Here is a 25675-nt window from a genome sequence, read left to right on the forward strand (position 1 = left end):
CATATAGTAATATGCTGTAAAAAAAAAAAAAAAAAACACCGTAAATGTTAGGAAAAATTCTGTTGCCAGTGGAGATTTTTTTTTCAGAGTACATAAATTATATAATCAAATATATAGGCAATTGAAAGGGACAAGCGGTAGAAAACGGATGGATGTGTAATAATATAATGGGGTTGTTACTCACTGTTACACGTGGCCCTCTGAGAGCAGCAATAACAGAGTGAAATTAGTTTGACATCCAAGTTAAGGGAAACAGTTGAGCCATTTTCTAAAGATGTGAACAAATAAGATGCACTGTATTTATTACATATTTTCTTTTGTTCAATTTACAATATTTAATCTCTGTACTCACCCAGGATGTTGTAAAAAATAGGTGAATACTTACTATGCTCCACAACACAAAGTCCACAGATTACTCCAGTAAATTCATTTATTATGTTGTGGAACAACATTTACAAACATTGAACTGTGCAAGTACAGCTGAAGCTGTGGCGGTGTATCCTGAAAACATGGCAAAAAACCTTAAACTTTGCATCACGGTTAAAATTCTTCAGTGAGTTCATCGATCCACAAATCAACCATAACTCACAACAAAACATTTGCAAAGGCTACGGAGCATTGCTATATTTAAAATATCAGAAATTATTCACATATTATTTTTGAATTAATTAAATGAGCGTGGCCGCCATGCAAATTGAATCATAATAATCATCTTGGAAAATTAGAATCCTGTATTAAATGTTTGTACAAACTGATACTCAGCAGCATCTGAAGAAAACAGAAAAAAACACTTATAAAGAGCATTATATATAAATTAACAATCATCAACTTTTACCAATCTATAATTTCATAGCTTTAGTTGTGTTCTCGCACTAATACAAAACAACGCTGTGGTTTGACTGCTCGGCAAACAAAAATAGCTCCTGTAGCTTGGCACTTTAACAAAAAGGTGGCAGAATAAGCTTGAATATTCAGTGTTAAATGAAAAGTAAAAGAGGATCGCGAATGAATTAGGACAGTGGTTGAATGTTTAACAGCTATTAAAATCAATGAGAAAATACAATCAGTGTGTTTACATTCAAGTGCAGTGCTAAAGGAAACCCCCCTATTTGTTGTGGACCACATGAAGGCTCCTTATCAATTATCCCCGCCACGGACAGAAGTAAAATGGACCTAACGAGTCATGTGATCATCCCCCGGTCTTCTGATCAGTCAGAAGTCCTTAACGGCTTGCAGCCAACCTGCCAGACCCAGTGTTTATTGGTGGCTAACATGTGCTGGCCATTTTTTTTGTAACAGCCGAGTGTCTTTTAATGCCAACTTGACTCCATCCTGTGAGTCAATGCGAGGTCCTTTTGGCCACTCCTCTCACACACAAACATACAACGACTCACTGGGCATCATTACTAGATGTCCTCCACATAATTGGCAGGGTAAAGGCCGATCTGCCCTTCCTTGAGTCGGCCTTTGCACCAGCCCTGGTCGTCCTCCATGCCGATTTTGGTCAACTCGTCCCCTTGAGGACAAACAAACAGATGGGCCGTGTTTCAGTTTGCACACTTCCTTACCTTCCCCTCGCATGTTGAGGGCATACATGTGGCAAAATGTAGGAGAAAAGGGAAACAAAAAAAATATTCACAATAAAAAAAGGAGAGAAGATGTGAGTAAGGGACATTTGCTTGTTGTAACTCAAAATAAACTTACATTCCTGTGGGGTTTTTTCACCTCTGAATCCAATAATAAAAATGTTTTCCAAGATGTCGCCAGTGTAGTGGCTGGTGTGCTCTTGTATCAAGAGTTAGTGGACAGCAGAGGGTAGAGTCAGCTCTCTTGGTTGCTTTGTTGGGTCTCCTTCTGTCACTGGCCATGCTTCCCCCCCACCCCAGCAGACAATGGCATGGAATAACACAAAGGCAACCACAGTGCATATGGGTGTTGAAATTATGTTTTTGTTTGGTTGCTTGTCTATACATGGTGCAATCGTGTGTGCACAATGTATATTATTGGTAAAAAAAATAAAAATAATATATTTTTTTTTACTTTTGTAGCTGTAGTGAAAGTAACAGGAGTATGTTTTAGCATACAACTAGCAAATACATTAAATATAATATAGCTACAGCATGTTGACACAGACTAGTGATCAACCAATGTGGGGGGTTTTCAGGGCCGATACCGATTATTACTAGTCAAGGAGGCCGATAACCCATATTTGGAGCCGATTTTAATTTGCAGTAGAAGTTAGCTGAATAATTCTAGTATGCATAGGTAAACAGTTTAAAGCAAGGCTTTAAATTGTTTATAAAAAATAATATTTTTGGGAAACTTCGGCCCAGTAGCAACATGTTTTATGCAGCGATAATTTTGTGGTTGATTTAGCACCAAAACAACGACTTAGCCCTCAGGATTTAAAGGGGAACATTATCACCAGACCTATGTAAGCGTCAATATATACCTTGATGTTGCAGAAAAAAAGACCATATGTTTTTTTAACCGATTTCCGAACTCTAAAAGGGTGAATTTGGCGATTTTAACGCCTTTCAATTGTTCGCTGTCGGAGCGATGACCTTTCACCCGTGACGTTACAACGGGAAGCAATCCGCCATTTTCTCAAACACATTACACACGCCAAGTCAAATCAGCTCTGTTATTTTCCGTTTTTTCCGACTGTTTTCCATACCTTGGAGACATCATGCCTCGTCGGTGTGTTGTCGGAGGGTGTAACAACACGATCAGGGACGGATTCAAATTGACCTACGTGGAGTGTGCATCGAGCTAACATGCTATTTAGGCTAGCTGTATGTACATATTGCACCGTTATGCCTCATTTGTAGCTATATTTGAATCCAGCCTTTCCCTCCACCCACATTTAATGCCAAACAAACACATACCAATCGACGGATTCAAGTTGCACCAGTGTCAAAAGATGCGAAAGTTCCTCGTTTGTTCTGCACATTTTACCGACGATAGCGATGCTACGACAGAGATGTGTGGATATCCTGCGACACTCAAAGCAGATGCATTTCCAACGATAAAGTCAACGAGATCACAAAGGTGAGTTTTGTTGATGTTATTGACTTATGTGGCAATCAGACATATTTGGTCACGGGACGATTGCCAGCTAATCGATGCTAACATGCTATTTAGGCTAACTGTATGTACATTTGTAGCTATATTTGCATCCAGCCTTTCTCCCCACCCACATTTAATGCCAAACAAACACTTACCAATCGACAGATTTAAGTTGCTCCAGTGGTCAAAAAATACAATCGTTGGTTAGAAGGCCGAATTCCTCCGCGTTGCCTTTGTCCGTCGTTATATGGGTCAATAGCTTCAGTTTCTTCTTCAGCGACGTTTTCGCTATCTGCTTCCACACTCCAACCATCCGTTTCAATACATGCATAATCTGTTGAATCGCTTAAGCCGCTGAAATCCGAGTCTGAATCCGAGCTACCATGTTATACCTTTCTGTGCTATTCGCCATGTTTGTTTGTATTGGCGTCACGCAGTGACGTCACAGGAAAATGGACGGCTGGATTTACAGATAGCGAAAATCAGGCACTTTAAAGCCCTTTTTCGGGATATTCCATGATGGATAAAATTTAGAAAAAAACTTTGAAAAATAAAATAAGCCACTGGAAACTGATTTTTATTGTTTTTAACCCTTCTGAAATTGTGATAATGTTCCCCTTTAAGCGTGCATTGTGCATTAGAAACACAAGGGAGAAGTACAAACTACTCAGGTACCTGCTTTGAAGCTCAGCTCATCCTGCTCCTGGCCCTCGTAGTCGTAAAGCGCTCGGACCGGCACGGAAATGACCGGAGAGGCTGGCTCGTCCTCGAATGGGTTGCCGTTCCCGTTTGCCGAGAAAGGGGTGGCGGTGGTCTCCTCGTCTGACCAGTCCGGTGTTCTCTCCATGCTACTTGCACTGGGCACACCAAATAAAAGGGCACGTTAGGAGATGTTTTACAGATGGGAACATGCCAAGCCCCGAGGAATAGTGAGAAGCAATGTTAGACAACACGCAAAAAGCCGTCACGGTGCATCTTGAAGTAATCCGCTGAGCTGTTTAGAAGAAGAAATCATTCATGCTGAATAAAGAAAAAAACAAGCAAATAAAGCATTTCACTGCCACAAATAACAAGAACAGTCCAGCAAAACAGGCAAGAGTAAAAAACAAAGCCACAAGCAGATCACTGAGGTGGTGATTGGTGTCTAAACTTTTGGTGGCCAGCAGAGGGAGCCACCTGAATGCAAATTCAATAAGCCCTTTCAGGAGAGGACACACACACAAACAAGTTGCCACCTGTGACAGGGGAAGTTGGATGAAAGGAGGAAAGAGGACAGCACCAGCAGAGTCCAATAACTAAAACAGACAAGACAAGACACGCAGGTGTTTATCTTCCGTTCACCAACATTTTCACTTCTTCATGTTTCACACTGATGTGGTTCCTCGTCTCCTCAACCTCATCATCATCATCCTCCACCACCACCGCCGCCGCCACCACTTCCTCCTCCTCCTCCTCCTCCTCTTCGTCATCAAAAGGGTTGGAGCCGGGGGGTGCAGCTTTAGGAGGCGCAGTGATGCTGATGGTGCGGGTGAGAGAGAGTGAGAGACAAGAGTTGTTGACACACACACACTCACTCACACATGACAACGGTTTTCCATGGCGGGAAAAAGCTTACATTACTCTGACTCACTCCATCCAAACATAACTGAAGAAGCAGCTGACTGGCTCACGGTGATCTCATTCTTTCCGCGCTACTTGTGACCAAAAAGCAAGCGTTACATGGAGGTAATATCCTGCTGTTGCCTCCCATTGGTTTTGTGAGTAAACAACACCATCACACAAGTTGCATTGTTTCTACCAACAAATGTGACAATTGGGGTTTATTTGGGTTGATTTTCAAGATAATTTACGCTGCAATCCATCTCCTGTTTGGACATTATCATAGTCCAGCGTGCAAAAGCCATGTTTCCACATTGCTTTTGGCTCGCTGTCAAGTATGTGCCAACAACTTCTTTCCCAAATAATTGTGACTGAATGTTTGCTGTCGCCAAGGAAACGGCCATGCAACTCCATGTCTCACCAGCAGCGGCGCGTTAAGTAACCTTCCATGAGCATTCCTTCACAGGACGCTGCTGTGTATGCAGCAGAGATAAGCCAGAGCGAGCAAATGCGTACCTGCTGCTACTCTTGAGAGGCTGAACGGGCTGGTCGGATCCAGTCTGACTGATGCCCGTCAGTGTCACGCCATCCGACGGCTTTTTCTTCTCCCGTCTGCTGAGGGTCCGGTTCAGGTCTATGGACCAGTCCTGTAACACAACGACAAAACAAAGCTAAATGTCTTGATGTCGTTTCAAAACACAACATTCTGCAGGGAGGCGCAAAGCAACGACACACTCTTGTCAACAGAGGCACATAAAGATAATATAACAGTGCAACGAGGCTTGAAGAAAGAATCCGTCACCTGCTGAGTAAAAAAAAGAGGAATCTTTTTGCCTCCAAAGTAAAATACAGTGAATGAACTTGATTTAGAGCATTTGGTGTAATAATTTCACCTAAAGCAGAGCTGTCCAAACTTCTTCCATAGTGAGGGAGTGTGTACTTCGATTGTTGTTTTTGTGAGCATTGATTCGTAATATTGGTAACAGCATTTCAACTTTTACTTCTTTTTTTTTTGTGATAATTTGCTGTTTGCTTTTTTTTAATTTTAATTGTTTTCAAAATATGCTGATCGTAAAACGAGCTGAAGTTTACACTTTGGACACCTCTGATTCAAAAGACGAGTATCAAAACAGCACAGCTACACCAGTGTACTTTGTGAGAAGGTTCATTCCACCAGAGCGGTGCCATCTGCGTCTCCAAGAAAGAAAATGTATAAATTGAAGTATTTTTCAGGTTTTAATTTTTTAAGTAAAGTGTCCGGCACATTGGTCTGATTGCATATCTATCATATACAATTTTAGATATAAATCCAAATTAGGGATACCCTGATCTGATATCAATATTGGGTGATATCAGCTTGCATCTAAAATATCAGATAATCTCCGATGCGAGCAGTCCTGCAGCGTGTTTACTTGAGCAAAGCCAGACAGCCAGTTAACATCAAAATGTCCTCCAATAAACACACAAGGTTGGTCTTTTCTTTTATTTTAGTTAAGTAATTTACAAAGAGTAAACATAGTAAACTATAGGCTACTAGGACTTAGCAGCTACACAACAGCTAAGCACAAATTAGCACACAAGCTAGACATAAGTAATAAGTGTCCTTCATTGAACAATACTGCAGTCTCAAATAATTATAGTTACATATTACTTACACATACAAAGTCACCAAGGCAGAAGCGTATGAGAAAGTATCCAGTAACAAACGTGTCCACATCATTCGACACAATGCGTCATGAGCCAAACTTCATGAATTATTGTGAGGGGTTTTTATACCTAATATTGTTCTTTGAGTAATTTCCCTTGATCAAACATTTTGTAATATCCCACACTAAAAAAATAGTAAAAGTATGTACTGTATGATATGTGCTGATATCGCGTCTGATTAACATCAGCACTAATTCAAAACTACATTGAACACTGAAAAACATTGCGTGTGTTGCCTGTTGCCTCTTTTCGAAATAGGACTTAACCTTCAGAAATGTTTTATTTTTTACACATTTCTGTTACTACTTATCCACTATGTTTTAGGTTCGTTTTCAAGAAGTGGCTTGCTGGTAAGATTACTTGTTTGATTCCAGTACGAGGCACAAAAACATACAGGGCATTAGCCTAGCGCGAAGCTAACTGGAACTCAAAGGGTCGCCAAAAACAAGAAAGTTTAAGTGTAGCAATGTAGATGCGTAACTGTCGCTTAGAGTAAACCAACACAGAACATGACCGGGAGGAACAAGTCATGTCGGTAAGTTTGTAAATACGTAATAACTTGGTGAAAAGCAACGAGATTGGCTCTTCTGGGAAAAAAATGGGCGAAAATTTCGGGTTAGTGGCACAATTGTGTTCTATAGAACATCACATTACATTCGACCATCTTATATTGAACTTTGAATGTATTAGTATAAATGCCATATGGCAATATTTAATGTACTTTCTAGTTCTAAGCTAAGAACTCATTCCTGTAACTAAAATTTGTCATTTTCAGCTTAGGAACCTTGTGCAAAAATTTATTTAAGTTTTTAAACAAGCTAATGGCATCGCTTGGAATGACCCATAAACACCTTAAAACACAAACAAAGCAAGTAAGGCGTGTTAGTGGCGGAAAAAGATAACCCCGCCCAACATCGTTGCTGTGACAGCGCAGCCATCGCATGCAGGACTCACTACAATGGACCTTCTCTTAAAGGAGCGTGGGAAAGACCAGGCCAAGTTCTGGGGAAAAGAACATGATCAATGTGGGCTGTGGAGTTAGTTATAAGATAACATAAGGCTGCGGACGTAGCAACGATGGACAAAGTTGAGGGACACAACTGCTAATTCCCAGTACAGTGAGGATGCGGTTCTGTTGGGAATGGTGGACATCTTTAGTACGTTTTCCAACCTCAAATTGGGGCCAGTTCATGGGCATGCCAGGTCCGTGATTGGATCGGAACCATTTCAGGTCCTCCTCTGCGTCCGTGGCGGAAATGGTGTCTTCCAGCGTGTGGTAAATCGTCTGGAACCTATGAGGGAATTATCATCAATTTATTTTGACTGTTCACTGATCCTACTGGAGACGCAGCAGATGGACGCCTAACCTGTGATTGGTGGAGAGGTCCAAGTGCTGCTTCACCTCCAGGAGAAGCTCTTTAAAAAAGCGTATGCGTTTGTCTTCAAATTGCTGCCACTGCTCAAACACCTGCTCCATATTCTCCATGTACTGAGGGGTCAGCTTGTCCAGCTCCTCCAAGGATTTCTCATAGCGTTCTTTCGTCTGCCAGGAGGAGGAATGGATGAAGGCTAAGAAGTAAATGAGAGCCCGTTTCAAGTCATCTTCCTACCTTGTGCGACTCCTGCTGGCATTTCTCCACCTTCTCCTGGAGCTTCTTCTGCGCCTCGGGATTGTTGTTGCTCTCAAGTTTGCTGTTGGTCTCCCTGCTGGCCGCCAGCTTCTCCTCCTTGCAGGCGGAATGGTACGACTTCTTCATGGTCTCCACCTGGGAATTTGACAACAATGTTATCATGCCACAGTCTCGTTCTTTATTGGAATTAACCAGACAAATCGCTCCACCAACTAAGAACAGCCGTGCACCATCATCCACAGAATCGAGAAAGAGCAATCAATCTGTCAATTTTTTCCGTGTCCGGGCCAGTTAAGGTTCCCCGTTGAGTAAAATTAAGCCGCCGGCTCCACTCCTGGTGGTGCCCTTCCGCCAATGCCTTTAAGTTTCAGCTTTGCAACTAAACTCCCCCCTGAAACCCAAAGACTTTGGTTTACAGGACACTGCCCGGCGAGTCGTGTGTGTAACGCCGTCGGATGGCAAGTTGGCATCGTTTATGGTCGGAATTACGACGGTATGTGATCGTCTTCGAACCTCCGACTTTCATTCTTGATTAATGAAAACATTCTTGGCAAATGCTTTCACTCTCGTCCGTCTTGGGCCGGTCCAAGAATTTCACCTCTAGCGGCACAATACAAATGCCCCGGGCGGAAGTCCCTCTTAATCATGGCGCCAGTTCATGGAGAGCAAAACCCACAAAATACAACCACAGTCCTATTTCATTATTTCCAGCTGGGGTTTTCAGGCAATCTCGGGCTGCTTTGAACACTCCTGGATTTTTTCAAAGTAAATATGAAGTATTTAAAAAGTATATACAAAGTAATACATAACATGAATTGATTAACGTGGACCCTGACTTAAACAAGTTGAAAAACTTATTCAGGTGTTACCATTTAGTGGTCAATTGTACGGAATATGTACTGAACTGTGCAATCTACTAATAAAAGTATCAATCGATCAAAAAAACAGTATTATCACGACATTGGCAATGTGACAGCAGCGATTGCGGTTACAACAGATGTCGGTCATTCCCATAGGCTTCCATCTACAGCGACAGCTTGTCATTTGCAGTTGTTAAGCCTAATTTCCTGCCATCCATCAATAAATCACTCTGGCCACAAATCTCTATTGTTACAAGCTGGCCCCTCCTGGTGACATCACACACACACACACACATACACAGGATGAGACCTGCATGCCTGGAGGGGGAACAGACGTGCAACACGGCGAGGAATGTCAGCAACTAAAAGCAGCAGCTTGTTACTGCATGTCGTCATGGTGTGACAAGTCAATCATGTGAACTGACATGGCTTGTTGATTGATGCCTCACGTGAACATGAAACAAACCTCCTTCAGCTTCTTGGACCAGGGCTTCTGCGCTTTCCGGAAGCCGTCCTCGGCCTCCTTGGTCTCTTTGAAGCCGCCGATCATTTGCTTGTGGTAGGCGTCTCGCTGCCAGTTCTTCAGTTTCTCAAAGTCCTCACCCATCAGCGATGCCTTCACCTCCATGTGCAGCTCGCTCACCTTCTCAGCCTCCGTGCACAAAGACGACCACGCCCGCTCCAGCATGCCGTATTGAGGACCTGATAACAGTATTATCAGGACATTGGCAACATAGAACAACATATTTTCCCCTGCATATATTATACAGCATATAGATTTAGTGCTATAGAAGGTGTTTCTTGTGTCATGTGTTTACTCTGTGATCAAATACACACGGTAAAACTAAACCTTTCAGTTAAAGTTAAAGTTCAGGTATGCGAGTCACCTCTACAAACCTTGGCAGTGGGTATTACCACCGCCATGAAAGGCAAGTTGTGGAAGCGTGCAGAACACCTCTGCAAGCATGCAGCCCAGCATTTGACTACTGATAGTATGTCATTTGGTCACGCTTTACTACCCAGATAAATAACCAGTGGTGTCAAAAGTGGGACATATTACTTTTTTAGAAATATATAGAAATTGCTTTTTTTTAAAAAGCAAAAATTAAATAATTAGGCAAAAAGTAATGTAACAAGAAAAAGACTCCATTCACGGAATATATTAGCCTGTAACCTGTAAAGGTGGTTGACGACCAGGGATGGCGATACGGTGAAAACGAAACCCTAACGATTACACAACCTCCGAGTGAAGGAGAAAAAAAATGCCTGCTTAAGTCAACATCAAATATACTTTTTTCAACATGATCTCTTTTTAACTACTTGATTGTTGAAAGCCACAACATGATTACTGTCTAATTAAACAGTGTTAAAAAGGGCACACTATTCAGTGCAAAATAAGTTTAAATATAAACGATGGATTTTTAGATACATTTTTTAAGTTTTTTTAGATAGGAGTAAAAAATATATAGTAATGTCGGCGAAAATATGATGAGGCAGGATGTGCACAAGTTTGTGCAGAGATCAGCACTTTCTTGGCGTCTACAAAACGGCACTGTATACCTCACAATAGGTGCCAATCTCATTTTCATTGGAGGGCCACGTCACTACTATAACACAAACAGTCCCAGTATGATGTGATTATCAGGTAGCACCAAATCTATTTGTGGCGGTCCAAGTGTTGATCCTGATATTAAATACTAATAAATCGCTACTTCGTTGATATTGTAGACATCATTTGTAAAAAAGAGCTTTAAGAATGGGTTTGTCATCTCAAAAGTGACTGTTGTCTGAACAAAAAAAAAAAAAGATTTCATTTCAAATGTACCGCCTACCTTTCTCTATGAGCTGCCGCCAGCGCTTTCCCCACTCAGTGAGTTGCTGGGCGTATGACTTCTCGATGCGCGCCCGCTCGTGGATGCAGCTCATGAGGTCGTTGCACAGCCGGTTGCCATCGTCGACGCGCTTCACAGTGCGCTTGTAGTTGCCCACCTGCAGAAAGCATGGTGGGTGGTGGCTATGCATATTTTGAATAATTGATGTGCGTTGATCCAACTTGGCAAAGGCAGCCCCTCACCTCCCAGAAGCTGTCACTGGAGACGTCGATCATGGAATCGTCGTAAGAACCCGACATGGCTGACGTGAAAAGGGCCTGGACAAAAACACACACACACACACACACACACACACAAATAATCTAAATGAGTGCTGCATCACTTCAACATTTTATTGTTCCATATTATTAGAGGATGTTATTATACACGTGTGGATGTCATTCGCTGCCTTAGTATGGTTGAGGTATCTTCTGTCAGGCTTCCGCTTCCTTGGAACCACAGACCTTCCTCTGTTTGCACCACCTAACTCTTTCCCCTCTCATGTCCATCAACTTCACCCCCCAAACAGTCCCTCTTTATTCCTTTTTTCCCATTTTACCAACTATATTATTTAAATCTCAAATCTCAATTATTTAGAAGTCAGCTTCTGCTTTTAGTGTTTTTTACAGTTTTAATAACAATTTAGAAAAAAATCCAACAGAAAACTGATCCTCACATGTGATTTGATCACACAAACATGATGATGCATTCATGTCATGCCAACATGGAGCGCAGCCTCTTTCCGGAGAGGATAGAGGAGTGTGTTGGTGTGTGTGTGTGGGTGATGATCAAATGGTCAGTGGCCCGTTGCTTGCAGATGAGCCTAGACAGAGGGTCTTATTGTGGCCATGGCAGCACATGAACAAATCTTCCTTATACTGTAAATCAGGGGTTTCAACCAGCCCCGCTTCTAATGTATACAGCAGAGGACAATCATGACTAATCTTAATGATGACTGATTAATAAATAGCCAATGACATTGTAAGAAACACAGATATATGATGGTGGATGACTGGGATTTGTCACAAAAGAAAATGACTGCTGTGTGACATTGACTGTGCATCAAAGGGACATTAATTATACACATTTAAAGTCTTCATTTTAACAAACAATTATGCCAAAAGTGTCTTGAAAGTTAGTGAAGACTTTGAACACCTAATCCTAACATCAGAAAAAAACTGTTTAAAATACTCCATTTGTCTTGTTTCATTGTCAAATTTGAAATGGGGCTAAAGATATGGCCCGTTTGTGTTTTTCTAGTCCATACCACGTTGTTTCTTATGTTTCTGAAAAAAAATATAAGCAAAGACCTAACAATAAATCATTTTCAATTTATTAAACCTCATTCCTCTGTGTCAGTACCACTTAGACCCATTACGACTGCTGTGGATAAACATTCAGCTTGTTTGCTTTGAAAAGAGTCCGAAGCCACGTCTCTACTCCAAATGATTCATCATGTTTATTTTGGGTATGACTTTTTTTAGGTTGAACGCCAAAAGTTACATTTCAATTTATTTGCAAAATAAATTTCGGACAGATAATTAGCAGGAAGACATGAGGAATTATGACGTCATACCTTTGGCGCTCCTTTTCTCCTACCTATGCCGTACTGTAAACGGCCTTTTGTAAAGTCCCCTTGGGCTTACAGTGTAAACATACATGGCATCGATCGTATGCAACTTCTTCACTGTTTCAGAGGAAGACATGCCACGTGCTGTTAGCACCAAATGTTTTGCAAACATTTTGTGAGGAGAAAACAAAAAACAATGAGCCTCAACACAGTTTCCTGAAAAGCCAACATCGCTACGAGACTGTTTTGAAAGACTACGAAACTGTCCGCAAAGACTGGTGAGCACAAACTACCGGTAAATCTAAATTTAAATAATTATAGATAAAAATAAGTTATTTGTATTGAGTATTTGGAAGTTGTCTGTATTAGTTTTGGCTTTAAAAAAAAGACTCATCTGTCAAAGGTTTCACAAAAAAAAACACAGCTTGAAATAATATACACAAGACGCACACGATGAATTGTGACTAGGTCATTGTGGAAGGCTACTCAATTCTTGTGAACAGCTCTGATCCAATCAATGGAGGAACACGACTTGACCCACAAGTGCAAACAACAGTGTTGACACAGCGACTCAGTCTGAAGTCCATAAAGTGAGCATACAGTTCTGCACAAGCGAAAAAAGAACAAAAAAAACGAATGAATTTCCAGGACACCAGCTGTTACTACCCTAAATCAAATCAAGGCTGCGCTTTCTCTCAAAAATTGGCTGACCAACACTACTTAGATTACCAGATTAGAAATGACGTAATCAAACACAAACAATGATGTCCACTAGAGGCCTACTAGACTGGAGTGTCTTAAGCCTGATGGAATTTTAACCGACTTTGACCTCAAGATCCACCTCGGAATGCCGAGAGAGTTCCCACACTGCTGTGAACTTTGGCTCTGAAAAAAGTCAGGACTTTGTTTATAAATTGAGGATGAGTCGAGGCAGCTGGGATCAACATGACGTTGATCTATTTCAAAGCAGGTTTGACTGATATGCATCTCATACTGCGTACATCGTCACAGCTATCACTCAACTATTTGTCGGAGAGACAGTTTCAACAGAGCTAAACACTAACAATAGAACCTTCACGCTGCAGTTGATGAGCTTATGAGCGCCGGGCCTGAGGCTGCCTTAATGTTTACGCGTGCTTCCAAACGGAGATGGCCCGTGTGGTCACGCGCCGTGCACCCACCTAAATCGCACATGCTTTGGGGAGAGGTAAATCAAACTGCAGAGACGTGGACAAGAGAGGAGGGTGAGGAACAACGTTATTAGAACCAATATGGTTGCCAGGTCTGCGATGAGGTGGCGATTTGTCCAGGATGTACACTGCCTTACGCCCGATTGTAGCTGAGATAGGCACCAGCACCCCCCGCGACCCCAAAGGGAGTAAGCGGTAGAAAATGGATGGATGGATGGATGGATGGTTGCCAGGTTAGAAGAAAACGATGGGCGTGAACAAAACATTTGTGTTTTTAGGGCAGTGATTCCCAACCTCTGTGCCGCAGCTTATTAGTGACCATCAGGTGTGCCACAGAAAATCCTCCAATTTCACCTATTTGTATGTAGCTGAATTTAAACTAAGGATGTAACGGTAAATGGTATAATGATAAACTGCGGTAAAATTCCCGCCCCTGAGTAATATCGTTTAAATGTTTAATTACCGAAAAATCTTAATTTATTATTGCATTTTAGGCGATACTATTTGCTTCTTGGAAACAGAATTACAGCTGCGCTGACGTATGCGCACTAGCGTTGTTTGGCTTGAAAATCATTGCGGAAAACAGAATTTGCTACGGAAACATGCAGCAGGCAATGTGTTGTGAACGTTGCCACAACTTGTTTATAAAGTCTTTAGTTTGTTTACTGGGATGCTCACTTTTTCTTTATTTAACTGCAACCTTTATCGGTGTTCAAATAACATAAATACCGGTACTAGCTATAATGTTTTGTCATCTCATCGAATTGAACTCAGGCTGTGAAGATTGTGTATTCGATGTTAGAGGTGTCACTCCTGTTTATTTTTATTGGCCAAACTGTTGCACTGAACCAAAAGGAGGAGTTGTTAGAGAAGAACAAAGCTTGTTTATTTGACTTTATCCCAGAAGAACAAGCAGTAGAAAATGGATGGATGGATCTCTTTTTAGCCAAAGTGGTTCGAGATTTATATTGACATCAAAAAGTAAACACCAAAGTTTTTTTTTTTACATTACTTGTGTTTTTTTTTTTAAATCATTTTTAAAGGTATTACTTTAAAAACCATACATGTGACATAGCATTTTGTTATGGTAAATAGTAAAAGCCCTTTCCTACCTTCAAGGTACTCAAAGTGCTTTAAAACTATTTCCACATTCACCCATTCACCCATTCACCCATTCACACACTGATAGCGGGAGCAGCCATGCAAGCCCCTATGTGTCTTGCCCAAGGACACAACGGACGTGACTAGGGTGGTGAAAGCCGGGGATCGGCACGGGCGCTCTAACAACCGAGCCAGGCCGTCCCCCTTTCGATGTTTTATTGTGTGTAGTTAATTCTTATTTAACTATTTCTGCTCAAATTCTTAACGGATCTGTCCCAATACTGCAGCTACATGTACATATAAATGTACATAAATTTAAAAATAATCCCCCCTCTATCAAAATTTAATAATAGAGATAAAGGCATCATGTAATGAGAAAAAGATGACATGTTGATACTATTATTGAACAAAAAAAACAAATATTTGTCTTTAAATATATGGATAACATTTATCTATAGCCTTTTTATTAGACACTACAAATTACACGATGGCATTGCGTTCACACTCCACCCCAACTATGTTTTACATAACATAATCAATAATAGTGATTTAAATATTGATACAAAGAATCTTAATTATTATTTTAGCTATAATTGTGCAGCCCTATGTATAAAACGAGATCTCATACATGAACACTATTTTTATCTAAATGGACAAAAAGTGCAGTTATGTCTTTTGGCCATCAGGTGCCATCATTCAAAATCTTACATTGGTTTTCATTTTCGAATCGCTTGTGTCCATAAAGTGTTATTTTGCCCAATTTTTCACATTTATTTATTAATGTTTTTTTTCTGTCATATTACTTTGTTTATAATGCTTTTGTTGCCTTCATATGCACATTCAATTTGTACTCGAGATCCATGAAACAGTGTTTTTATATACCATAATGTTTCTTCTACAAAAGGAAATCATGTTGAATATGTTCGTGTTTTTGAATAAAACTTGGCTAAAAGATTTCAGTATAAGTACTTTTTGAAGATGTTGAGCATATTTAAAAAATACCGCAATAATAATAATATCAATGATAATTTTGGTCACAATAATCGTGACCAGAAATGTTCATAACGTGACATTCCTAATCAAAGCTAAAATTTTGTCGAAGTTGCTTTTATTGGAAATAAAAATCCCAAATCAGAAGAGAACATCAACATAGGGCTTAGTGATTTTTTGAAAAATAATCAAAACCAACATTTACAGCTTTGGACCAACAGAAAACTGCCTTGTCGGTTATTTCGATTTTTTTTCGTCGGTTGTGATTCATTCTCTACTTGTGCATAATCGCCTCTAAATACAGAACTGACAGTGTCATTACACGACAGGAAGCCAGGTGTCACAAAGCATGATGGCTGCCAGAAACCCAGCTAAAGACTAAGTAGCAGCTAAATAACAATGTCCCAACCAGTCTGATACACAGACGCGTCATGAAGGAAAACTGTAACACTGAGACAAAAGTACAATGTGAGCAGCACACTTTAGCTATGATAAGGATGGGGTCCACCAAAAAGTAGAGTAGCACTTGAGAGTGGAATATTCATGCATTAACTTAAGGATGGGGACGATCAAAAAGTCGAGTAGCAGTTGAGAGTGGAATATTCATGCATTGACTTAAGGATGGGGACGATCAAAAAGTCGAGTAGCAGTGAGAGTGGAATATTCATGCATTAACTTAAGGATGGGGACGATCAAAAAGTCGAGTAGCACTTGAGAGTGGAATATTCATGCATTAACTTAAGGATGGGGACGATCAAAAAGTCGAGTAGCAGTTGAGAGTGGAATATTCATGCATTAACTTAAGGATGGGGTCGACCAAAAAGTCGAGTAGCACTTGAGAGTGGAATATTCATGCATTAACTTAAGGATGGGGACGATCAAAAAGTCGAGTAGCAGTTGAGAGTGGAATATTCATGCATTAACTTAAGGATGGGGACGATCAAAAAGTCGAGTAGCAGTGAGTGGAATATTCATCCATTGACCGAAATCAGGGTAAAAATTTAGATTAGGGATATAATGATAATCTGTATTAATGATAACCGTGATAAAACTCCCAACAGTTAGTATTATTGTATTCAATTAAAATTATGGCAAAACCATGATTGCTACCTGCACTTAGATAAACTTAGGGATCGACTAGGGCAGTGTTTTTCAACCACTGTGCCGCGGCACACTAGTGTGCCGTGAGATATTGTCTGGTGTGCCGTGGGAGATTATGCAGTTCCACCTATTTGGGTTAAAAATATTTTTTTGCAAACCAGTACTTGTAATCTGCAAATAATGTGCAGATGAGTGTCGGTGCCGTTTAGAGCTCGGCAGAGTAACCACGTCATACCATACCATATCAGTAGGTGGAAGCCGGTAGCTAATTGCTTTGTGAGTGTCGGGAACACGTCGTGTTAAACGACATTGGTTTGTGATGATCACAATATGCAGGCGACAGCTGGAAGCAGAGTGCAGGTAAAAAGTTATCTATTACTTAAACCAAAATTAGACAAAAGGTGAGTGGCTCTAAGAAAAGGCATTAAAGCTTAGGGATGGCTGTGTAGAACGAAACTAAAACTGAACTGGCTACAAAGTAAACAAAAACAGAATGCTGGATGACAGCAAAAACTTACAGCGTGTGGAGCAATGACTGTGTCCACCAAGTACATCCGTACATGACATGACAAAAATATCCACACAAAAAAAGATAGCAAAAACTTAAATATTCTCGATTGCTAAAACAAAGAAGGTGCTGAGATTAGCGCTCAAAGGAAGACATGAAACTGCTACAGGAAAATACCAAAAAAGAAAAAGCCACCAAAATAGGAGCGCAAGACAAGAACTAAAACACTACACATGGGAAAACAGCAAAAAACTCCAAATAAGTCAATACGTGATATGACAGGTCATGACAGTACACCTACTTTGAGACAACAGCTATAGTGATGCATGTTTGATTATGGTTAAGTGTCCAACAATTGCGAGAACAACTTTTTATTGTCCGACTTTAATTTTTTAATGATCTCTGCTGGCGGTGTGCCTCCGGATTATTTCAATGAAAAAAATGTGCCTTGGCTTAAAAAAGGTTGAAAAACACTGGACTAGGGTTATCTTAATAGCTAGCTTAAATGCTAACATGAACACAAGATATTAACGTCTTTCCTAATTAACAAACATCAAACCCCAATCCAAACTCTTAAAAACACGTTAGGGTCTGAACGACTAAGATATTCACAATGAACATAATTGCGCTGTGTCTTAGCACAAAATGATCGATTTATACTCGACACAGAGGGAGGTGTCTTTAACAGCAAGTGAACTTGCGTTACATCACATTACCAGAAGTTAGGCAAAGTGAACACTCAATTTGCATTTATTACAAAAACATTCTAAAATGTTCACAAAATGTAATGGAAGAAGATAAACATATTTTAACATTTATAATGGGGCTTTTATGAAGCCAGAACAATATTTAATGTTTCTTCTGCCAACAAAGTATATTATGTCTGTTTGTTTTAGGTTTGTTTCTTTTAAACAAAACTTGTTTAAAAGTTTTCAGTGTGTGTGTGTATCAGTACTTTGTGAGCACATTCAACGATACCGCAAAAATAATGATAACTGTGATCATCTTGGTCACTATAACCGTGATACTACATTTTTATATCCTTACATCTGTAAGTTAATCATAAGATCTAGACTTTTGCCATACATGCCCAGCCTTACATCAACATTGAGCTGGCAGAAGGGTTTGGAGGGGAGGAATGAGCCGGCGTACGGTACACTGGCTTCACAATGCAGCTTGCAGCATCATAGCCCAAGCGTTTTATTATTGTTTAAAAAAGGGACATCTTAAAGATCATCACAAATATGTTTAATTGTTATTTGCGGGTTGTCCCGAAACAGAACCCCCATGAATTGTGGGGCTCTACGGTATTCGTTGTATTCACAAGACTTATTTTTTACTTGTTTACTTCCGGTGAATGAAGTGGCGGTCAACCAAAACAATATGGCTAACGTACAGCAATCAGTGTGCAAACTATTCAAATACGCAAGCGTCAAAGATTTAACTGCTAAAAGCAAATACCAGAAAAAAAATAAAATAAAAAAATCGCTATTTTTATCAGACATGTCAAAATATCTAGTCCAGGCACCATTCAACAAGACAAAACGAATGAAAACTTGGAAACGCACATAGGCCTGCAACTTCTTTGTGTGGCTGGGTCAAGAAAATTGGAACCAAGACTGTCCTGGATAAATCCTGCATAATTTTTGCTCAGGTAAGGTTGCATTTCATGATTTAACCTTGCGTCTTGCGAGAACGCGTCCTTGTAAACAAACTGCAGGTAGCACTCGATAGCCTTAATACACTGTTTTTCATTTTCTCATTATGTAAACCACTCATAAAAATAATCGGAGGTACTACTTAAGACCTGGCTGGTTGTGAAAGAAGATGAAGTGATCACAACTCACAGCTCGGGTCAGTTACGCCATGTTGCCTTGTTGTTATGAGTCGTTACGAGTATTGACGGTTTTTCCCGTCTTTATCAAAATATAACTATATATCTCAACATTGTGTATGTACTGAAAGCTTCACTTCTGATTGCTGCTTTTGGTAAAAGCTTAACTTAATTAGGTTTTGCTCACATTCGCTTTCAATTAATTTAGACTTGCTGAGTTGGTGTTTACAAAAGATTCGTAGAAGAAACAAGATAAAATACAAATATTATCAAGATATCAGTTAAATGGAAAATGCTATACATTTAAAAGTATATCAAACAAACCATTAACAAAGTGATCACTGTAAATTAGTGTGTTACTCACTTTGTAAACTGTTGCACTCTTTCACCCTTCTTGTTTAACTCTTGAGGATCTCTGAAGAAACATTTATCCTTTTCGCAATTTGAATGGTTCCAACAGCCTAAAACAAGGCGAGCATAGGTCCATTTTTCTTAGATGAATGCGGCTTTGACAACGGACGCTCGCTTGACCACCACTTCGAACTTTGAGCTGGACGTGACGTCAGGTGAATACAACCTGTTGTGACAGGCAGAACAATTCAATGTTCTTCTAGTAACTGACAGTAGGTACATCATTCATTATTGTATCCACCTGTTGCCATTCAAATAACATCTTTGCTTGGTGGTTAGATTTTTCTAATGTGAAACATGTGCCTTGGCTCCATTAAGGTCAAGAAAGAATGTTTTAGGGCAGGGGTGTCAAACTCGTTTTAGATCGGGGGCCACATGGAGAAAAATCTACTCCCAAGTGGGCCGGACTGGTAAAATCCCTGCACGATAACTTAAAAATAAAGACACCTTCAGATTGTTTTCTGTGTTTAAAAATAGAAGAAGCACATTCTGAAAATGTACAAATCAGAATGTTGTTGTTTTTTTACACTTACATGTTGCGGTTAATAGTATTCTATCTTTATTTGTCGTAATTTATATTTTCTGAATGAAGTTGGGGTGTATAATGTAGCCCGGAATAGTTAGGGATGCATGGGATTCTGGGTATTGGTTCTGTTGTGTTTATGTTGTGTTACAGTGCGGATGTTCTCCCGAAATGTGTTTGTCATTCTTGTTTGATGTGGGTTCACAGTGTGGCTCATATTAGTAAGAGTGCTAAAGTTGTTTATATCACAACCCTCAGTGTAACCTGTATGGCTGTTGAACAAGTATGCCTTGCAGTCGCTTGTGCGTCGAGTCAGCAGCCGCACACTACATGTGGCCGGCACTCAGATAGAATAGTATTAAAGCGGACGCGACGACATGGTCGAGAGGACGTTTAAGGCATTGCCATCTCGTCACGCCCTCAATATTGTTGTCTGGGTGAAAATCTGAGAATGTTATGCTGGGGAGATTTCTGAGAGAGGCACTGAAATCCGTAAAACCTCCCGGAAAAATGGGGGGGTCGGCAAGTATGCAGCTGATCCACATTAGAGTGATCCAAGAACCGCATGCGGCTCCAGAGCCGCGGGTTGCCGACCTCTGATCTACAGAGATACAAAGAATTGCTATTGCAACATTCAGTAGACACATGTAGAAGAGCTGTTTCTTTCATTCAAAAATTTCAGGTTGATTTGTATACTTAGTTAACTCATCCCGCGGCCCGGATAACGTACGTCTGGCCCGCGGGGCCGTACATTTGACACCCCTGTTTTAGGGCCTTTGTAAACCAGTTTGGTAAACTGAGGCCCAATCAGGAAATGGTCCATTTCTTTAGGGATTCAAAACCAGGCAAACACTCTAAGTCATCATTCAGGGTAGTTCCAGAATAGGCGTTGCACAACAAGCAGCCCTGATCACGTGTAAGAGGAAGTTCTGTTTCCACTTCCTGCTTTTGTCGCTTAATATGTTGCCGAGCTCATCAATCCCTTCAATGCTTTCTCAGCGGGGCGTCGCAGAGACCCGAGCGAGCGCGGAGAAACGAACGAAAGCATGCACTGGAGCGCAAGGTCGTGCCCTTCATTTTGTTCCCCCTGTGACGTCCTCATGTGGGCCAACAGCTGTAGGAGCGAGAACAATATGGTGGGCTCTGCTACAAAAAACACAAAGGCATTTGTTCCACAGGTTCAAGCACTTTCCACTGCGCTCGCCAGAAGCTTAGAGAATAACATAATGGAGGGAAACTGAGAGTTGCATAGCGGAGTATGGGATAGACAGACTGCACTCTTTCCTGGGGAAGCCCCAGTCGGCGCATTGATGCGTTCAATGACCTGTCAGACACTTTCTGGCGTTGCAGTTCATGGATTCACACATTAGTCACTCCCTAAGAATGCATTTCCACACGTACACACAGAAGCAATATTAAAGGATTGGAATACCCTCTCGAAAGTTAGCAAGATGAAGTCAAATTACATTTAAAACATCAGGAAAGAATACAACCTTATAGAACAGGGGTCGGGAACCTTTATGGCTGAGAGAGCCATGAAATCCAAATATTTTGAAATGTATTTCCGTGAGAGCCATATAAAAAATGTTAACACTGAATACAACTAAATGCGTGCATTTTTAAGACCAACATTTTGAGAGTATAATAAGTCTCTGATTGTTTTTAACAACATTGTTATTCTAAAGTTAACCAATAATAAATATGACACTTCTTACCATTAATGCGACATCTTGGACAAGTGCGATAGAAAACGGATGGTTGGATTAAAATGCATGAGAATGTTTTGTAATTTGAACGTTATTTTAAACACTGTGATTACCATCGGAATTATTGATTACTTATCGTGTTAAGCAATGTCAGCTAAGATTCATCTGAGAGCCAGATGCAGTCATCAAAAGAGCCACATCTGGCTCTAGAGCCATAGGTTCCCTACCCCTGTTATAGAATGCCAATATGCGGGGAAACATTGTGGAATATCTTAAGCAAGGAAGTCCGTCCAACAATGTACTAATATCCTCTGAGAACCACCGTCTTCAGCAAAGGATAGTTGTTACAAATCTGAAAAAATTAACCCTAATATGGAGAGCACAAATGTCCACTGCAGAGGACTCTGGCTCTCAAGGATTCCAACCAAGCTAGGTAACAGTACAAGCATACCAACGTTTTCTAGGTATATGGAAGGCAAATGCTGAATGATGTTTTTTGAATAATCTTTTTATCATTCAATAAGCCAATCCAAGACTAATTTATTTGTATGGCCCTTTAAAAAAGAGCTAATCCAAGACAAGTATAAAAATAACTTAAAAAACTCAAATGATCATGGCTCAGAAATAACAACACACAATTAAATCAAGTGATAAAAAAATAAATATTCAAATGATATTCAAATCCTAATAAGGTGTCATTTATTACATTCTGGATATATGTATTTACTTCCTGTCAATTAGTTGTATCCGTTATAGTTTAGAAAATGTCAATATAATAACAGCTGGAGCAGGGGCAGGATAAAATAAACAGGTTCCTCCAACTCTGTACTCCTGTACATACTAACGCACTTTAGCTTTGTGTGTTGATAGCTAATGTTAGCGACATGGCTTGCTAACATTACCGCTGAATGTGTAGCATCTTGTAACAACCTGACTGTGACTAGTTCGCAAAAAGCCGCTGCCTGACCAGGGCTCAGAAAATCTGCAGAGACTCCTCCCACCCCCACCGAGGACTGTTTTCACTGCTGGATTTTAGAAAGAGGTTCCAGAGCCTCTGTATCAGAACTTCCAGGTTCTGTAACAGCTTCTTCCCTCAGGCCGTAAGACTCTTGAACGCATCATAATAATCCCCTCAATTCCCTCCAAAAATGGATAACTCGCTGGAATATAAATGCATATGCAAAACAGCAATATATTTATCTGTACAGTAATGTATTTATTTAAATCTGAAACATATTGAATTTTTTATCCTGCACTACCATGAGCTAATGCAAAACAATTTCATTCTTATCTGTACTGTACAGTTCAAATTTGAATGACAATAAAAAGGAAGTCTCTAAGTCGAGTTAGCGGCATTTCGTGGACTGCTTTTGTGCCTGTGTGCGCGTGTGAGTGTGTGTGCTCGCACTCCCTGCATGTGGTGTTTTAGTTTTGTTGCCCGTCTATACATGGTGTAATGGTAAGTGCGCAATATGTATCATTTAATACTTATTTTTTTGCTGTGTTTTACTTTTGTAGCTGCATATAGAAATGGCACTGCTGAAACGTCAGCAGGTTGCATCAGTTCTGAACTGTTTTAAATCCTTTGTGTTCTTTAATTTTCCCTCTTGTTTACATGTGTTTCAGCCTTATTTTTGTGGAGTTTTCCAATCTGCACTGCAACCACATAATTTCCATTCCCATTGTGGGATGAATAAAAGTATATCCTATGTGTGGAAAAGACAGCCTCGAGGCCAAACAAATTCCTCAGGCGACGAGCAATTATGAATCAATATACTTACAGGACTCCGCCAAGGCTGTCCTTTGTCACCGATTCTGTTCATAACTTTTATGGACAGAATTTCTAGGCGCAGTCAAGGCGTTGAGGGGTTCCGGTTTGGTAACCGCAGGATTAGGTCTCTGCTTTTTTCAGATGATGTGGTCCTGATGGCTTCATCTGACCGGGATCACTCGGTTCGCAGCCGAGTGTGAAGCGACCGGAATGAGAATCAGCACCTCCAAGTCCGAGTCCATGGTTCTCGCCCGGAAAAGGGTGGAGTGCCATCTCCGGGTTGGGGAGGAGACCCTGCCCCAAGTGGAGGAGTTCAAGTACCTAAGTGTCTTGTTCACGAGTGAGGGAAGAGTGGATCGTAAGATCGACAGGCGGATCGGTGCGGCGTCATCAGTAATGCGGACGTTGTACCGATCCGTTGTGGTGAAGAAGGAGCTGAGCCGGAAGGCAAAGCTCTCAATTTACCGGTCGATCTACGTTCCCATCCTCACCTATGGTCATGAGCTTTGGGTCATGACCGAAAGGATAAGATCACGGGTACAAGCGGCCGAAATGAGTTTCCTCCGCCGTGTGGCGGGGCTCTCCCTTAGAGATAGGGTGAGAAGCTCTGCCATCCGGGAGGGACTCAAAGTAAAGCCGCTGCTCCTTCACATCGAGAGGAGCCAGATGAGGTGGTTCGGGCATCTGGTCAGGATGCCACCCGAACGCCTCCCTAGGGAGGTGTTTAGGGCACGTCCAACCGGTAGGAGGCCACGGGGAAGACCCAGGACACGTTGGGAAGACTATGTCTCCCGGCTGGCCTGGGAACGCCTCGGGATCCCCCGGGAAGAGCTAGACGAAGTGGCTGGGGAGAGGGAAGTCTGGGTTTCCCTGCTTAGGCTGTTGCCCCCGCGACCCGACCTCGGATAAGCGGAAGATGATGGATGGATGGATACTTACAGGTTACATCAAACTTCAAAAAGTATTTTATTGTCAATTTTTTCCATAGCACAGGACATATGGAAGAATCGCGATACCACCTTCTACGTACAGTCTAGTTATAATTAGTGATTGTAAAAGATATAGATATTTGAAATATGTACATGTTCTGTTAAACCACCAACTGTAACATAAGCTACTTGGTGGAGTTACAGTTCTATTATTAGTTTAAAACAGTTTTTTTCAACATTTTTTGAGCCAATGCACATTTTTTGTTGAAAAAATCCGGAGGCACACCACCGGCAGAAATCAATAAAAAATGAAAATAAGTTCACAGTAAATATTCATTGTCGCAATTGATGGATATGAATTCAAACCAGAACCAATCATGCATCACTATAGCTCTTGTCTCAAAGTAGGTGTACTGTCACATCACGCCGTGACTTATTTTGAGTTTTTTGCTGTTTTCCAGTTTGCAGTGTTTTAGTTCTTGTCTTGCGCTCCTATTTTGGTTGCTTTTTCGTTTTTTTTTTTGGTATTTTCCTGTAGCAGTTTAATGTCTTCCCTTGAAAGATATTTCCCGCATCTATTTTGTTTTAGCAATCAAGAATATTTCAGTTGTTTTTATCTTTGTGGACGCCGTCTTTGCTCCAGAGTAAGTCTTTGCTGCCGTCCAGCATTCTGTTTTTGTTTACTTTGTAGCCAGTTCAGTTTTAGTTTCGTTCTGCATTACTTTCCCTAAGCTTCAATGCATTTTCTAAGGGGCACTCACCTTTTGTTTATTTTTGGTTTAAGCATTAGATACCTTTTTACCTTCACACTGCCTCCCGCTGTTTCTACAAAGCTATTAACTACCGGCTGCCACCTACTGATATGGAAGAGTATTACATGGTTACTCTGCCGAGCTCTAGACCGCACCAACACTTAACAACAACATATTATTTGCAGACTAAAATATGTTTACAGGCCTACTGAAACCCACTACTACCGACCACGCAGTTTGATAGTTTATATATCAATGATGAAATATTAACATTGCAACACAAGCCAATACGGCCGGGTTAGTTTGCTAAATTGCAATTATGAATGTCGCGCCGAAGTATCCTGCTCAAACGTTGCGGTATGATGACGCATGCGCGTGACGTCACGCATTGAAGAGGACATTTTGTTCCAGCATCGTTCCCAGCTATAAGTCGTCTGTTTTCATCGCATAATTCCACAGTATTCTGGACATCTGTGTTGCTGAATCTTTTGCAATTTGTTCAATGAATAATGGAGACATCAAAGAAGAAAGCTGTAGGCGGGAAGCAGTGTA

General features: G+C 40.8%; 1 protein-coding gene across 4 annotated transcripts in view; it reads right to left on the bottom strand.

Moving 5' to 3' along the window:
* Nucleotides 1–416: 416 nt before the first annotated feature.
* The window catches only part of pacsin2 (protein kinase C and casein kinase substrate in neurons 2), a 30711-nt gene continuing 5452 nt past the window's right edge, over nt 417–25675 (bottom strand). Inside the window, exons 2-12 of one of the 4 annotated variants that reach the window (XM_061912150.1) lie at nt 10941–11015; nt 10699–10855; nt 9333–9568; nt 7986–8141; nt 7743–7918; nt 7547–7667; nt 7330–7377; nt 5185–5315; nt 4415–4585; nt 3745–3926; nt 417–1516 (exon numbers count right to left, since the gene is read on the bottom strand). In XM_061912150.1, coding sequence (XP_061768134.1) covers nt 1407–1516; nt 3745–3926; nt 4415–4585; nt 5185–5315; nt 7330–7377; nt 7547–7667; nt 7743–7918; nt 7986–8141; nt 9333–9568; nt 10699–10855; nt 10941–10997 — 1545 coding nt within the window. In that variant the 5' untranslated portion in view covers nt 10998–11015 and the 3' untranslated portion in view covers nt 417–1406. The remainder of the gene's footprint in view (nt 1517–3744; nt 3927–4414; nt 4586–5184; nt 5316–7329; nt 7378–7546; nt 7668–7742; nt 7919–7985; nt 8142–9332; nt 9569–10698; nt 10856–10940; nt 11016–25675) is intronic. The other 3 variants (XM_061912152.1, XM_061912151.1, XM_061912153.1) reach the window with 3 other exon arrangements.

The sequence above is a fragment of the Nerophis ophidion genome, linkage group LG10 (assembly GCF_033978795.1).
Source record: "Nerophis ophidion isolate RoL-2023_Sa linkage group LG10, RoL_Noph_v1.0, whole genome shotgun sequence".
Lineage (NCBI taxonomy): Eukaryota > Metazoa > Chordata > Actinopteri > Syngnathiformes > Syngnathidae > Nerophis > Nerophis ophidion.